The sequence below is a fragment of the Diorhabda carinulata genome, chromosome 1, assembly GCF_026250575.1.
Source record: "Diorhabda carinulata isolate Delta chromosome 1, icDioCari1.1, whole genome shotgun sequence".
Taxonomy (NCBI): Eukaryota; Metazoa; Arthropoda; class Insecta; order Coleoptera; family Chrysomelidae; genus Diorhabda; species Diorhabda carinulata.
Window position 1 is genome coordinate 11,063,102 of NC_079460.1, and position 18,266 is coordinate 11,081,367.

The 18,266-nt window shown below is 29.1% G+C and overlaps 2 protein-coding genes across 12 annotated transcripts in view; one reads left to right on the forward strand and one right to left on the reverse strand.

Moving 5' to 3' along the window:
* Positions 1-6,998, forward strand: part of LOC130894095 (uncharacterized) — a 116,088-nt gene extending 109,090 nt beyond the window's left edge. For both annotated transcript variants that reach the window (XM_057800687.1, XM_057800678.1), the window contains 7 exons: positions 152-1,882; positions 1,943-2,149; positions 2,997-3,348; positions 3,424-3,782; positions 4,398-4,525; positions 4,589-4,767; positions 4,996-6,998. In XM_057800687.1, the coding sequence (XP_057656670.1) occupies positions 152-1,882; positions 1,943-2,149; positions 2,997-3,348; positions 3,424-3,782; positions 4,398-4,525; positions 4,589-4,767; positions 4,996-5,183 (3,144 nt within the window). In that variant the 3' untranslated portion in view covers positions 5,184-6,998. The remainder of the gene's footprint in view (positions 1-151; positions 1,883-1,942; positions 2,150-2,996; positions 3,349-3,423; positions 3,783-4,397; positions 4,526-4,588; positions 4,768-4,995) is intronic.
* Positions 6,999-10,903: 3,905 nt separating this feature from the next.
* Positions 10,904-18,266, reverse strand: part of LOC130894048 (agrin-like) — a 451,778-nt gene continuing 444,415 nt past the window's right edge. For all 10 annotated transcript variants that reach the window (XM_057800666.1, XM_057800652.1, XM_057800642.1 and 7 more), the window contains 2 exons: positions 17,659-17,813; positions 10,904-17,453 (listed from right to left, as the gene is read on the reverse strand). In XM_057800666.1, coding sequence (XP_057656649.1) covers positions 17,299-17,453; positions 17,659-17,813 — 310 coding nt within the window. In that variant the 3' untranslated portion in view covers positions 10,904-17,298. The remainder of the gene's footprint in view (positions 17,454-17,658; positions 17,814-18,266) is intronic.

The window sequence follows — 18,266 nt, forward strand, 5'->3', positions numbered from 1 at the left end:
AGCTCTTGTCAACTTCTGAAGTGTGCAGATAAATTTTAGTTTATTAATAAATTGAATGCCTTTTCATTAAATATTAAAAATACATTTTGAAACTAGGCCATCATAAAAATTGTAAATAGTTTAACAAGGGTAGAATGAAACTTTTTTTCAGGATGAAAAAGATAATCACATATTTGATTCATCTAGCAATAAGGAGAATTCCAGTGCTTCAAATCAAAGTCAAAGTGAAGATGAAACTAATGCTACCAAAAATGATTCCATAAGTGTGAATAATAATATTAATGCATTCACTAAAACTGATATCAGCACCTATTCTACTATATCGAATTCTCAAAAAATCAAACCTGTACCTCCAAATAAGCCCTCTATATTCGAAAGCAAGTCTTACTCTGAGCCTAAACAAACAAAACAATACACTTATGAAGGAGCTATTCAAGATTATAGATCACGAATTCAAACTATTAACTCAGATGATTCCAGCCGATATCAATGTAAGGAACCAGCTGAAGTACTCCTTCCAAAAGGTGAGATCTTTAAAAGAAAAGGTGTCTTCGAAGGCAGTAACGTAGAAATGGTGACAGTGGAATCTTCTTCTGCAAGAAGATTATCAGAAGATTTTGTCAACACTAGAAGTATCAAAGATAGACTGAAAAGTTTTGAACAAGCCATTGATCAATCTATAAGGACAATAGATAAGTGTGATAATCAAGTTTCTGTTAAACAAAGATTACAAACATTCAATAAACTTGATGAAACAGATAACGCGAACAATAATCTGATCAAAACAAACATTAGCAAAATTAATAATTATTCAGTAAATAAATCAGATAATGTCCATAACTATACCACAAAAAAATCTTGGAACAACGAAGACAGATGTTTCAGTCCTGATACTGAACTTTACGTAAATAAACTGAATATGTTCAATAGAGATCTAGACAATTTAATGATAACCAAATCATTGGAAGAACATTATCCTCCTTCAATATCTTCCACTGAATTAACATGTATTTCTTCCGACAGAGAGGATAGTGGTATCCATACTGGAGATGTTTCTTGCTCTGTCAGCCAAGCTGATGAATCAGTAGATGTAGAAATAGCTTCCAATATTAACGATAGACTGAATGAAGATACACAATTTGAAAGAGAACTTCAACAATTCCAGGCAGATATTGAACAGTTCAATCCTTTAGATAAAAAAGAAGACAATAATTGTAAAAAATATCAAGCTATTGAAAAAACTGATGATAGGAATGATATCCCTAGTTTTAAAGAAATGATTCTTCTTACTGAACAGTTCTTAGAAAATTCTAGAAAAGATGCATTCGAAAATTCAGCTCCTCTTAAATCAATAAATCATGTTGGAAATGAATTATCTTTACCAGTAACCAAACCAAAGCCTGTAATATATGAAAACGTTGATATAAAAAAATTTAGTCCTGCGTTGGATTTCATTACCAGTGATTTCATAGTTGATACTGCATTTCCAGACTTTAGTCCTCCTCCATTAGAACCCCCAAAAGTCAAACCTCCTCCTCCCCCTCCGCCCTCACAAAAAGAGGAAGAAGATGTAATGCCAGATCCTATTATAAAACGCGCCAACTCTACAAAAAGAATAAAGCAAGAACTTAATATTAAGAGATCTAGTTTCCTTGGATTAGATGAACCAACAGAAAACACAGATATGTTACTAGAAAAATCTCCAAATTTAAACTTCTTTTCTGGAGAACAAAAAATTGACAAACCCATAACTAGAAAGTTTTCTGAAGGAATACTTAGTAAAGTTGAAAGTCAGGATTCTGGTCTCGATTTGGATAGAGGAAGGCTGTCTAGTGATACTTGGTGTAGTAGTGTTCCAAGTCACGAAAGGCAAGCTAGTGAGGTGAGAACCATTGAAAATAAATGTTAACATAATGTGTGAGTTCATTAATTTTTTTTTCAGTTAACCAACAGTATTACCTCAGAAGAAGATGAAATAACCAAAAAAGAAAGAGAGATTATTGAGCTTGTAGAAAAGGAAGAGCAGTATCGTGATATTGTAGATTACATCACAAAGGAACCTTCAACTAAATCATTCAATTCTGAAAAAGTATCTGCATATGAACCTTCATTGGGTAGTGAACAGTTTGACAATCCTTACTTTGACACAGTAAGCATACTATTAATAATAATAATAAACTTCTTTTACAACTTTGTATAAGCCAACTAAATGTGTTTATAATTCAAAAACCATTCAAAGTTGATTTATGTAAATTTATTAAGATCTTGTTTGTAACTGAGATTTCTAGGAAATTTTTTTTGGCTTAATTTTTTTCTTATGCACTAAATGAATATATTCATGTTGTGAATGAACACATTTGAAATTAACATATCAAGTAGAAACATCTTTCTGTTGGATGGAATAGCACTAATTACAATTTCCGTATAGAGGAACTAAAATTGTTTTTCATATGATTGTTTTGAATTTTTTAAGGATAATTTTTTGGTGTAACATCTGTTGATGTACCATGGTGATATATCCAGTTATATATCCTTTATATCCCTTATTCCAGTTTTCTATTGTGTTATTGATAAGATTATTGCTATTCCCATATATATGGATGCTTTTATTTTCATTTATATCTTTCTAATTTTGAGTCTTTTGGGCTTTCCATTTTGATTTTACTGAAGTTGTAGGTTAGTTATTTTTATAGAGTTAATGAGTTTATGAGTTTTAATTAATAATGAGTTTGGCGTGTTTCCATTAGAATGATAAAAATCTCAGTTAAATATTGCAGAGTATTCAGTAATCATTTATTTAGATATAGTAATTACTAAGAACTTAAGAAAATATAAATAATGTTGAAAAGAAACAAGAAAAAAAGACTTTCATATATATATATATATATATATATATATATATATATATATATATATAAATGAGAATTTATTTATCTACAACCAAATTGTATTATAATTTTTACGTTGCGACATTAGAATTTTTTAAAATTTTACAGCAACCAACAGACTTTTTAGATCAAGACTCGGAAGTTCTAAAAGTAGAGCAAGAACTTCGCCAATTAGAACTTGAAGAATTAGAACGACAACGTGAAAATATGTTATTTCGTGAAAGCAGGGCAAAAGCCCATCTTCACAATAGACATTCTTTAGAAAACCTTGCCGACAATATGTATCCATGCCTTTTATACGAAAATCATGTGGATTGTCGAAAATCGATGCCTGAATTAGCCATTCAGAATGCATCTATTGATTATGGCCGTTCTGTTCCATTAAATCAAAACTATGAATATGAGAACGTTCGAGATCTGGAATCCAAGGGATATTTTCCATTCAGAGGTTATGTTCATGGTAAATAAATAATTTCCTTAATTTCATCAATATTTTCATTAGGGGAAATGGAAAATTTGTTTTCATATTTTTAAGGTAACTTTGAAACTCATATCGATAATAGGAAGTCAATGCCCGATCTACAAGAATCGTACAATAAGTCAAGCCCGGAACGCTACAGATCGTTAAATGACCCCAATGCACGAATATCTTTGGAACATCGAAAATCCATGCCAGAATTACAACTAGAACCACACACGTCTGCTTTTAAAGCACCTGAAAGACCTTCAATCATTCCAGCTAAACCATTAAGAGCTAAAGATTGGACTTTATATGAACAACAGATAGCCCAACCCGTACCTAGACAATTAAGTGCTGTTCATAAAAGAGATAAGTGGCTGCAGCCTAAAGCAAATAGCGATGGAAGAAATTTCAATCAACATTGGTTGATTCAAGTAAGTGAATTCATTATTTTTTGCTTGAATTTATAAATGAATGTGCAAAAGTAAGTTAAATCATATAGAATCCCAATATTATTGTAAAATGAATTGATATAATTATATCATAACATTTTAACATAAGCATTAATATTATTACTCTTTTTTTGAATCATCAATCTATATACTAATACGAATTTAACTTTTTTATACTTTCGAATATGACTTCAAAAAGGAGAAAGGAGAATGATAAATATTGCGGCAGTGTTATATTTGGTTCAAAATATTTTAATTGATAATTAACAGGTGAAAAACAGGATTCCCAGATAATGGACATGTGAGTTTGTGGATAGCTAGATGATGAATGTAGTTTCAGTGTACCAGTTGTATTTGAGATGGATAAGTTTGTGAAAGTGTAGATAGAGTTCTGATTGTTTAACCTGTGATAGTTGGTATTTTCACATAGTATATGTTGCGAATGAATCTCATAAAAAAAGTGAAAAATATTATATAGTGGTGGAAAACCCTAGAAAATATAGAAAAAAGTTGGAAAAAAAATGTTTTAAAGCTTCTGGCTTTATTCAATTAATTTAAATTAGTTTGATAAATTTAACTGGTTTGATTTTATTTTAGGAAGCTGAGCTGAGGCGTATATCAGATCAGCAAAGAAATTTGTCATCAAACGCAAACAATCAACAACAAAGATCAAGAATACCTATGAGAATACCTAACGATAAGTTACAACATCCAGTAGAACAACGGTAAAAACATTTCTTTGGACCATATCTGACATATTGAATAATATCAATTATTGATATTTTCAGTTTAGAACAAGGTTTTAAAGAAGATTACATTCAACAAACAATAAGGAAACATACACAGTCTATCAATCATGCATTACCAACTGTAGCATATTCTCCCCCAGCAGTGCGTAAGGAGTCTCATGACAGAATATTAAGTGTCAGTGGAAAGAAAAAATGTTCATATTGCGGAAATGAACTAGGTGCGTGTAAAGTGTAATATTTATGATTAAAAAAATTTTGAGAATAACAATATACATTACTTATTAAATTTCAAAACTTGACAATTTATATTTCAAAAAAATATTAGTAAGAATAACAGTTGTTTCTTATGAAAAACGTGATTTGTTTTATTTTACTCCTACATTCAGTCTCATTAATTTTACATAAAAATTAACTACCATTGATATAATTTTGATTCAATTTTATAGGACGTGGAGCTGCTATGATCGTGGAGAGCCTGTGCCTTTTTTACCACATGGACTGTTTCAAATGCTGTGTTTGCCACGTCAGATTGGGTGATGGCAAGATGGGAACTGACGTGAAAGTACGCAATCAAAAATTACACTGTCACAACTGCTATTCCAGTGACGACGGTGTCAAATTTAGTTGTGTTTAATGTATAAGCATATTTTTGTTGTAAATATAATTTATATATGATATTTTGTTCTGTATATTATATAGTGGTTAGTTTGTAATTAAATTCTATTCGTGGTTAAATCACTGTGTTAAAAATAATGCTTCAGTTGTTAGGTAAATTTTGTTAACTGCTCCTTATTTTTATTGCCGCAATGAAGACATAAGTGTTTTGTTTCCAGTAATTTCAAAATATTTTAAATAATTGTAACAATACATACCTAATTTGTTAATTCAATCTCTAAAAATTTTGAGAATTTACAAAAATGACCTTGGCATTGACTATTTGCGTTAACATATGTGCACGCCAAATTAACTGTATAGGTACAGCAGCACTTACATTTTGTGGAGTCAAAATGCCTTCATCGTGCTAGGTGTGTGGGCATACTAGGTTATTAAATTTAAATTGAGAAAAATCACATATCGAAATATAGTTGAGAATATCTAAAGAATTTAACAAAGTCTATCTATTTAAAATTTATTCATATTACAATTACATATACATATTACAATTTAACAAATTTTGTATTGATAATATGTTCCAAAGTACATAGTGACTTTGTGCATTGGACTGAAGCAACAACATTGAATCTGTTGGAATACCTGGAAATAAAGCTCACAAATATGAATAAACATCATATAGCACATATTTGTATGACATTGCACACCAGCAGTGACCAGCAACTTTTTCAGTATTACATATGTTCTTTCTTAGTCTTGACAATAATCATGCCTTTGGTCCTTTCTTGGTAGCAGATTCCTATAATGTCTGCCTATCTTTAAACAATTCATTATGACTTCCTACATCTAGAGACATTATCTTTCAAATAAACATGTATTCCAATAAATTTTCACAAAGCTTTCACCAAAAAGCAATAGGAACACGAGGTCTCAAAATGAAAACAGTACATAGTTTGAGGCAACAATAACATGTCAGTTTTGGATTTAATTTGCAAAAATAATTAAGATGCCTAATATCCAACCTATGTATTTAAAATGGGTATCTATTCGTTAAGATGTAATCCATTAATAGGAATGAACTGTAGATTTGACAGAAATCCATATCAACTAACACAGTGGTTTTTTGGGGGGGTGGGGGTGATCATAACAATTTTATTGTTTTGATAGATTAGAGTAAGCTTATTTGACAAAAACTCGTAAGCATATGTTTTGATTATAATTAGTTGTTAAATAATTTATTGATAAAGTAAATGATTTTGTAGTCATGAAGTAGGAGATACATCTGGAGTAGCTACTACATCCAAAAATAAAAACCAGAACCATTTATATCATTATGTCATAGTTGTATATGTATTTTGGAAGATTTTTTGCTAATCTTAAGAGAAATTTTTTGTTTTTGATTTTTAATAATTATTATTGATGATGTTTCAAAAGATTTTCAGTTTTTTTTTTCGATTCGAAACACTCCTGAAACTTCTTATAAAACAATTTCCTTGCGGTCATTTTACATAAGATTAGGATTTTGGAATGATATTGCTATTGCTCTAACTAAAAATTAAGATTTAACAGTTTTTTACCAGTGGTAAATCGAGCCGTTGTTGAAAATAATTTTGCTCCAGTTAATTGGCAATAATTTTTGGACTTTTTTAAGGAAGTGATAATTTTTGAATATAGGAATATATTGGATAATATAAATTCCAATTTCTTTATCGTTAATTGTTTATGGATATATCAACATACCAAATTATTATTGTATAGGTAACTTTACTGACAATTTTTACTTATATTATATGAATCTGTATAAAATATTAACTTCAATAAAGGATTCTATTAACAATCACATAGTTTTCCTTACATCAAACCTCTTTTTTATTGAAACGTGCTGTTGAAAAGAAAGATGCATAAATCACATGAATACAAATTAATTGCAATAAAAGCTGCAATTGTTAAGAATGTCTATTTCTGTAATCTGTCCATGACTTATGAAAATAGTAATGACTCCGAAGAACATATTTTTGAGAGAAATGAGTATCAGAGATCTGAAAACAAGCGACAAATAAATGTATCAAAAAAGTTTACTAACTATGAACTATACTCTGCATACTGTTTCATAACAGAAGGATATGAACCAAATAGTTATGAAAGTGCAATCAAGAGTGGAACTAACTGGCAATGTGCAATAAAAAAGCTACAAGCTCATGAACGTGGTACTTGGATATCCGCAAAATTACCGGATAATAAAAAAGCTATAAACACACGATGGATTTTTAAAATAAAGCAAAACATTGAAATTTACATTAAAATACCAGAGGAAGTAACAGTAAAAAATAAAGAACATAACTATTTACGAGAAGCTTCCAAAATGTGGAATGAACGATTTCAAGAATTTGCCAATAAAAACGGTTTGAAACGCTCTGTTATGATTTTTCTTTGTATATGGGGGTTGATATGTATTTACTTATTTGGGTTCACAAAGTGATAAAATAGTAAATGCTCTTGAAAAAGAATTTTCTGCTAAAAATTTAGGCGACTTAAAAAATTTCTTAGGTATGAAAATAAAAAATGTTAAGAATAACAAATGTATTGCTCAATATAATCTTATAGGTAAAATTCTAGAAAGATTTGGAATGAGGGATTGCAAAATGGTTCAAACTCCCATGGAGGCAAATTTTCAAGTCAACTTAGATTTAAAAATAAAACCAAACATTCCATACAGAGAGCTAATTGGCTCACTACTTTATTTGGCAACAATAAGCAGACCTGACATAAGCTATGCTGTTACAGACCCAAAGAACAACTTTGGCAAGCAGCAAAACGAATGTTAAGGTATCTTAAACTTACTCAAAACTAATCTACTCAGAAACAAAACATGAAAATAATTATTCTCTCATAGCTTATTCAGATGCAGATTAGGGGACTGACCAAATCGACAACAAAAGTGTAAGTGGCTGTGTTATCGTTTTTAACAATAATTTAGTGCACTATCAGCTTCAGAATTAATCTATTTTAAAAGTATCTGTTTACATTTTTCTTTACAGGATGTAGCTGCTGATCTATTGATCGATAATCAGGGAGCTTTACACTCTACTCAAAGTTTTGATAACAGAAAGAAATCTAAACATATCGAAATCAAATGTCATTTTACCAAAGATGTTGTAGCCAAGGGTATAATTCAAACTGAGTACATTCAAACAAATGAAAATACTGCTGATATAATGACCAAACCCTTAGACAAAGAAAAATTTGTAATTTTAGGAACAAGCTAGGCCTGAAAGAAGTAATGCAAAACTAAACTGATGAATCGTAATACTTACCTAGCATTGCCTTACTGGCGTATTGTTAATATGATGTAATTACCTCGATGCTTACCTCATTTTGTAATATTTTGTATCCTGTATTTGATAATGGAAAAATGTTCATTTTTATTGACTTTATGTTTAGGAAAGAATTTTTTCTTTGTGTTATTTAACATTTTTTATTGTTAGCTTTACAATTTAAAATTTTGTGGCAAAAGTGTTTAAATTGAAGGGAGGTGTTAAGAATAATGTCTATTTCTGTAATCTGTCAATGACTCGTACTTACGTGATATAATAGATGGCACCACTTGAATAATATCACAAGTAGTTCAAAAATAAACGAGCACGTAAAGAATCTCAACGTCACGAGTCAAGTTGCATGTTGTGTGTTTTATTTTTTCCACCTAAAAATACCTAATTAACCTGGTAAAAGGGCAGTAATTCAACATCAATTGCCTTAAGACGGCTATAATTATACCTCTGCATAAAGGAGGAGATAAAAATCAAGCATCGCTAAATTGCACTCTTTCACACGTTATCTAAGATCATAGGAATATTGGCCAAAAAGAAGCTTTTATCATTTTTGTTTAAATATAAAAAAATTACTACCCATCAATTTGGGATTTTAAGTAACAAATGCACATATTATGCTATTTTTTCCCTCCCTAAAAATGTGTACTCTAACCTAAACAGCTATCTATCACTCCACTGCAACAACTTTTTGTGATTTTTCCAAGGCTTTTGATTGTGTTAATCATAATATTTTAATCAACAAATAGCAGTACTACGGTTTCAGGGGAGCACCTCTCGCATGGTTTAAGTCATACCTTACCAACAGAAGTCAACTTGTAACGGTACAACGATGTCATCTGGCAAGCCAATAGAATGTGGAGTGTCCCAACGTCTCAGTACTAGGTCCTATTTTGTTTCTTCTGTTTATTAACGACATCGCCTATCAAGACTTCAGTGGTAAAATATGTCTATTTGCAGACGAAACAACTTTCATTTGGAGCCACCCTGATCTCTCGGCACTTTATAGGACCATATTTAGTGACATAATCACCCTTAAATCATAGCTAAGTGCGATTCTAGCCTTCTTGGTCTAAACGTTTCTAAAACATAAATTTTATCAAATAAAAATACATTGCAGCCTTTTTTATTAAACTACACCACCATCGTTGAATCTGTAAAATTCTTGTTGAGGACAATTCCTCAAAATGGCAGTTACATATTGCTGTTTTATCTAAAAAATAAGTTTCTCCTGTTTTGCGCTGAGATCAGTTTCCAAAGAACTGAACTTATTCACCTCCTTAACCCTATTATGCCCTTATTGAGTCGCATCTCAGATATGCCCTTTGCTTCTGGGGTACTTGTGGTGCGACTCAATTTGAGCGAATCTACAAACTACATAAAAGAGATGTAGATATTTACCTGGACTAAACAGCAGGGCTCACTGCAGGGACTTCCTTAAAAGATTAAAAATTATGACTCTTCCTTCCTTCTTCATCTTTGAATCCGTTTGCCTAATTCGTAAGTACGGTTCTCCAATTTCAAAAAAATCGTTGCACTGCTATTTTCACTTAGAAACGAGGAGCACGACATTTACCTACCTACTCCACGTCCAGAATTAGTTAAGGGCTCAATATTTTACAATGCAAAAAACATAAATGCACAATCACTTACCAATTGAAATCAAATCCATATTATCTTTTCCCGCATCCAGAAATAATTTGAGGGCATATTTATTGGAAAGTACCTTCTACTTTGTAAACGTCTTCTATTCTAATAATAATATTTAAAAGCTTTTGTCTACAAATTGTAACAATTTTTTGACAATAAAGCATTTCTCTCTCTCTGTGACAGAGACTGTCTAACTTTCAAATGAACAATTCAACGATCATTTGCCACGCCACACAGATCAAGAGTCAAACAGCGAGCAAGTAGACCAGAGCATAGTGACGCATTCGTTTACAAAATTGTTTTAAGTCGTAAATTTTTTAAAAATGTCCATGAATTGTTCCTGATTATAAAGTGTAAGATAACACTTGATATCTTTTGATGTTATTGTTCAAACAACAAAAAACTGAATAAGCCAGAACAAATGCATTTTTTACAATGATTTTTTTTAAATATTATTTACAATATTTTGAATAAAAAAAGTCCTTTCACCTATTATCCTATCTCTAACCCATTAATTGTTATGAATTTGTTAAAATTATCATCAATGAGTACTAGAGTTTATTTCTAACGAATTCATGATTATTATAAAACTAGTTTCCAATTCTCAACACTATTTTTTAGTTATAAATCAATAGAAACATTTTGAGTATCATAATTATTCATAAGGTGTAAAATATCTATGCAGTTTGTATATATTTTGTGATTATGTAGAAGATGGTAAAGAATAATATTTCACAAATAATGGAGGAACAATGAAACTATGGAATTGGATGAGAAAAAAATATATTTTATATTAAACAGGTGTGTATGGTTATCATAGACCCTAGATAATACAAATTAGAGATAATGGAAAAAAAAATAAAACACTATTACAAACGTGTCCACAATTTTTTACTAAATATTTTTGTTATCAGACTTTTTTGATTAGTAGAAAACAATCTGATCTAATATTTTTTTTGCATGTTATAGGTTAATTCAACTAACTATCCTACATTTTTCTAAAACTTAACAACATATCAAATTGTTAACTATTAAGCTATATACATACTTAATTATCAGAAGGTATTTCACAAATTTTTACTTTTCACACTAAGTATTAGGTAAGAAACATTAAATTCAAAATATGATAATTCGATTTTCACACATATAACACTTAATTTCTTATGGAGGGTTCAGCATTAATTCATTTGTCTAATTCACTCAAAAAACCTAGAAATATAGGCAAAATATATAAGGCCATAAATTGAAATTGGAAGTATATTGAATAGATTTATTATTTCATTCATTAAGGGTATCAAGTTTTTTTACATTTGTATTTTTATGATTTTTACAAATTAAGTATTTCTTGAGTGACGATCACTTATGAAGTAGTTGTAAATGTATGATATGGTGTTATGATATTTTTTATAATGTGAAAACAATCCGCTTTTCGGTCAAGAATTGCGGTGTACCTACTAAAGTTCTAGTAAAATAACAAATTTCTGCACTTATATCTTTAATAAAGACTTTCTACAATGTTCATGAAATTGTGATTTGTTATTTTTCCGCTTTCTTAAAATATAGAATACTTTATTATGTCAAATTAACTGCCCTGTATATTTATTGCTTTGAAACGTTTGTATTTTTAGAGATGGAAGATGATATTAGCAGTTGCCTGAGCTAGACTAACAAATACTCAACACTGAAATCATACACATTTCATATGAGTTGTTTATAAATTAGTTCTTAGTTTAAACTAACTATAAAATTCTGTTTCCGAAATATGAATTCATGTAACAATGATAAAAATGTTTATTCACGACTGCAACGATAAATCATTATTTTGTTCAACTATTATAACTTCATGCGATTTAGAATATGCTACATACATATGTACTGTAATTCATACAACAAAAATTATTGCACTAGTAATGAAAGTGCACTTTACATATAACAATCAACCGTTCACTTTCTATAATATCAAAAACACATCAGTTTGTTCAAGTGCTTAATAAATGTTATAATTTCCTTACCATTTCAGTAGGTTATAAAATCACAGATATTACAGATATCTAATTGAAAATTAACGGTAGTTGAAATATTAATAGCTTGATTGTTTCATTTGAAAATCTATGTACAACTGACAGTAGACAGTTGGATTTATAAGTTGACAATTTTATAACGTTGTTAAATTGGCGGTTTCTTAATTTCGCTTAAAATTTTAAGAAAAATTAGTTGAGAATATATTTAATAATTCAATGCCAGAAAAATTCAATAGTTGCTTCACTATTTTCGGCCAGAATATGAAAATAATGGACTAACACTACCCCTAAGAGCTGTACGAAAGTTGAGTTTATATGGAAAATGCTCAATAAAACCCTGTAGTTGTTCATAATGCTTCACTTGCAGCTCAAATTACATGAAATGTGCTCAAAAAAAATAAATTCTTATATTGATAACTGAAATATGTACATATATAGTTATTGTATTTCTTAACTGAAACTAGTAATAAAACATTTTCACATCATAAACTTTCTGGTTTGTATTTTTTTTTATTGTTAATACTATTATTATATATGTGGTATCGTTATTTAAATTTGACCTCATACTCGCTGAATTATGTACAGCAGTTTTTTTACTGTATGAACTATATGCGATTAATTTTGTTATATTACTTACAATTAAAAAATAAAATGGAAAGAAATAGTGTCTAGACCTAGACTTAACATCACCATGTATGGAGAGAGCTGCAAGCTGTTACTAGGAGTATCAAACAAATTATATTCACTATCTTTTGATTTCTTCATGGAATTGAGAAAAATTTGAGAACGTAAACTCATTTTAAAATTTTTATGTTTGGTTGTTCAGTTCATATATGAAATGAAAAACAGAGGGTGTAAGCGTAGTAATAGTAAACGGTGGGCTTAATATGAATATCACCAATGGTTTTAGAAATTTCAATTAAAAAAATTGTCATATATCTTTATTCTTGATAGCTACTTGATTTCCACGGAAAAGCTTGACGCTAGAATAATAGAATAAACATTATTTCACGTGAAAGGAATTGATTATTCTACAGTGTTATTAGTGAGCTTGTGCGATTATTTTAATTCATAACAGTTTACATCAGATTGATAAGAAAGTATTGTTACACTCCATATGACTATTTGAGATATAAATTCTTGTCAATATTCACTAAAAATTATGTTTATAATAATATCTTGAAAATATGAGTTGATAAATATTTCGTCACCGCAGAAAAAACTGCATATGATATAATTAAAAAAAAAGAATAGTCATACATAATATCTGAATATTGAGATATATAAGAGGAAAAAATTTACTGAGAATCTTCCCACAAATGCCGGGTATGGTCCAATGAAGACTTTAGAGGAACTGGACCTAGAACAAGATAAATTTGATATTGGAAATAGAAAATTTGAAACTGTAACACAGATTATTTTTTGTCCCAACGTCGATTTCTGGTAGCTAGAAAAGTATAGTTGTGAACTAGCAGTGAGTATATCGGACTTATTTGTCTCAACTCTTGGTCTTTCCTAATTGAAAGAATGTCAGTGTATTTAGTTAATGGGAAGGCGTTTTTCAGGAGAGATTGGACAGTGCATAGAGCTGGTTACTGAGGGATGGACCTAACAACAAAACAAAAAACCAAAAGGTAGCTTCCATTTGCTAGCTATTTGACTACTAAGCAAGTAGTAGATATTGAATAGCATATCTAGCATATCATCATCACTACCCCACTAACTAGTTCGACCGCAAGTGAGCTCGCCCATAACGGTATGCTAAAAGTATATTCGTTGCTTGATAAGCAAGAGACAGATTTGCAAACCTTCTATTTTAATAAAGTAAAAGATGTAATTTTCCATATTAAACATTATTTTATAACTACTAAGTTAACGTTTGGCTCCAATATATTTATCGCTTCCAGAGTTGAAGAATTTTTCACTATTTTCGATAATAACGGATTTTAACAACAGAAGAAATAATGTTTCTTACAGATATAACAAATGAAGTTATTAGCGGCTTGGAATCTTTCAATGAACCGCCAAATTGAAATGAAACCTTTAAGAACTGAACTTGGAAAAAGTTCTTATTCAATATTAGGATTATTAGAACTTTTGTGTGGAATTTATAGTATTTTTAAGCTGCCAAGAAAGTGTCAATGCGATTGCTAGCTGGAACTATTATATAATTTGTATTGAAAAACATGATTTATGAACATTCTGCTAAACGAGAAAAAAGTTGTCAATGACAAAAAAAGATATGAACAATTTGGTAAAATGTATAGTTTCATTTTATGAATTTCAATGCAACGAATAATTTAGTTGATAGCTGGTACACAGTTTTTGAAATGTAACAACTAAGGGAAAATTAATTTTTCTCATTAGAGCGGATTTTTATTTTGGTATTCATATAGTAGGTGATCTATTGATTAATATAATTAGGTACACAAATTGTCCTGCCAAGTCATATTTTGATAAAGACCGAAATAAGTTGTAAAGCGTTTCAAAACTTATTTTCTATCAATAGAGATCTTAAATAAAGACGATCTAATAAGAAATGAATATATGATATACAATACATATAAATATATTTTGTAATTAGATTTCATTTAATGACACTCTTTTGCTGATGAAATTAGCGATCAACTCACTATTATTCAAAAGAAACTACGAGATATGATGGATTTTTCGTATTTGCTCATGTTTTAAAGTAGTAAAATCATTATTGAATATGTATAGAAGTTTGGGAAGTATAATACTTAACATCAATTGAGGAAATACTGAAAATATCGGTTTGCTTATATAAATACTGACATTGTTGGTATCCAACATAATTCAGTTTGTTTTACTAGAAATTATGGCACTATAACATAAAAAATACTATCAAAAGTGTAAATAATAATAGAAGGACTAGATATAAACAGCATGTAGTAAACCGTAATTTTGATAAAATATATTCAAGTAAAAAAAATTATTTACAACCACACAAGAGCTTTACTTAAAGAATATTTAATTTTAAATGTTGAGCAATGTTAATAGAATGGAATTAATTGATCTCAATTCCATTGATAACATTCTTTTTGGTATTTAATTGATGTTATTGTCTATAGTTACGTTATTCTATAATTTCGTACATAAGGAAAATAATTAATATCAATTTTACAGATATTCTGGAAACGGAGATACTTTTCAGTATATTTCTTCCAGGCAGGTTTAAATAGGTGAACTTGGAAATATCTGAAGTAGTGTTTGGAAAAAAACTTTTTCGATAAAAAAATATTAACATTAACGACATATATCCGATAGTATTGCTTTGATTTTGAATATGTATTTTACTAATCATTATGTTAAGGTAGCTATGAAGAAGTATTTATCATCGCCCTAATATTCTTCAGTAATAAAGTCAAATGAAAACGTCAGCAGTTGTTTAGTTAAAGTAGGAAAATCAGTGAGTACTTAGTTATAGAATATGAAAGTGGTCTGAGATACTAATGAGGCGAATAAATTAACCCATTTTTTGGTACTTCATTTGAAGTAAAGCTCTTATTTGTAGTTATATTCTTAAGAGGAATTTTATAAATACAAACGTAAAATTTTAAAAGAATTCTATAATTTTTACACAATTCTTCAAAAGAAAATAAAATATAAATACATCAGTTCTGGACTACTGAGTACTAAGTTTGAAAACTGTAGCTGTATATTCAATTTTTATCGCAACAGGACAGTGGAACTGACAGAATTATATTCTATTCTTTAATTTTAAATATGTACAACGTAACATGTATTTTACAGTTTGTAAGATGAGTTAATACTTGATTTCATGAAAAATATTTGTACGTTAAATATAATACCATCAAAAACTAGAAAATATAAATACGTATCATTGTTACAAACTTATATCTACTAATTTGTTTTATTAACACATCTAGTAAAGATCATCACCCACAGTGTTTCTGAATTATATTATTGGAATGAAACACCATTTTATGTAACTTATACATAAACGCCATATTACTGAAAATATTTATAGTTACAGGTATGTCAATTATCAAATCGAGAAAACCTACCATATGGAAAAATTTGTTCCAATTCTAGAACAGAATAAATGTGGAATTCGGAAAACTACAATTTAACTAGTATTACTTAAAAAACAGATTATTTTTCTTGCTATGTAACTAAGGTCTGGTGACGTTTGAAATAATTTTTATAACTCTGGTCTGTGTGAAATTGTAGAACAATACAATGGTTTGGTTATTGACACTTAGATCAGCTAACATGATCTATATTCCAGGATAAATACACTGATAAGAATAATTGAAAAGCTGAATTGGCACTTAGATTTGATACCAGTGAAGTAAATTTGGTCTCCCAATGCAAGGAGTACTGAAAGAGTAGAATAAAAAGTATATAAATATTTTAAATTAAATGCAAAATTGGGAATAATACATTGTTATGTACATCAATAAGCCAATGAGATAGAGAAATTGTTGAGAAAAGGTGCAGGATATACTGGCAAGTGAAAAATTAGGTATAAAAATATAAAAACGAAAATGCGAATTGAATGAATTAAAAAAAAATTGGAAGAAGACGAGGATAATGAAACAAATGTTCGAATAGTATATAAATAAGTATAAAAAGAAAACGAAAATGGGACTCCCATTAAGAGTAAAGGCAGCCCGAGAAATTTTATAAAAGAAAATCGAGAATCCAAAACTAACGAACAAATTATGGTATTATGAGAAATTCAAAAAATCTTTCCAAGATTGGATTTAAAAAATTTGGTGAAATATTCTTAATGAAAGAAATCACTTTGGAGGCAGCAAGTAATATAATATGGTAGGAATAATAAATCGATTGTAATTATTTTTTGAACTAATAGTACATTGATTCTTTTTATGAAATGATTATTGATCTATTAATTTATCTAATAAATAATCGATTGTAGACATTTATATGGTAAAATATACAAAAAAATTCAAGACTCATTTAATTGTTGGTACTGGGAAGATTTTCAAAGCTTTTCTGTATATTTTACTTTTGCGTAACCTTTTTCAGTGAGTTGAAGTCAATATTTCAGAAATAATAGTAAAATATCAGTCTCATAGTTTGAAATCTTTAGTTATACAAAGACTTTGTAAAAAGATGTTTGAGATTATATCTATATTTCATTACCATGGCAAAAATTAATTTTACTTATATCATTATCTGCTAATAAGTCTAGAGGTTTGCCGTGGATTAGAACTTTTTGGATGCAGCCATCAAATCCTTTGTAATATGAGGTTGGGAGACCAGCTGGTAGTACTGAAGAGCCACCTGAAATTATAAATAATGATTATTTTCATCATTAATGATACTTTCAGATCATATCACACAAAAAATTTTCTACTATTATTGTTAATTAGGCTACATACGAAATTGTCAGAATAATTTTAAAACTTCAAGTTTGTGTAAAGGTTAAATCAAAATTTTAGATGAATAGGTACTGTTAGAAATCATACTCTTATCCATATATACTGACCCAACCATAGTTTCGAATTAGTTCTCAGAGATATAGCTCCAGCTTTAGCTACTCCTTTATTTATATCATATCCATCAACAGAAATGAAGCCCATTCGTTTTCTTCTTCTTACTTGGATTGAATGCCACTGGCCATCATCTATCTTAGTTCTGGACCTGAAAATATTTTATAATGTTACTGAATGTCTATTTTTATTTTTTCCTTTTAGAAATTTACTCGAACATGAAAATATTTAGTATTATTTTTATGTTTCACCTTTTTTAAATTTATTGCTTATGACTTGATTATTGAAAAAATTCCCTGAACTTTATGAGTACATAAAATTTAGTAAGGAGACTTTCCCTCAGATTTGCTTTGACAAAGCAAAAAAATGAAAATACATCAAATGTAAGATATTTATACCTTCAATTTATCTTATCATACATATACAGAGAATAGTATACAATAAATCAATATAATAAATAAATGGAACAGGAACAAGGCACACAAAATAAAAGAAACATAAGTGAAAAAATTAGTACAATTGACCATCGGAATTTTTATTTTTACTTCTTCTTTAGAAAATCCAACATTTTTTCAATTATTTTATATAATTATTTTTTATATAT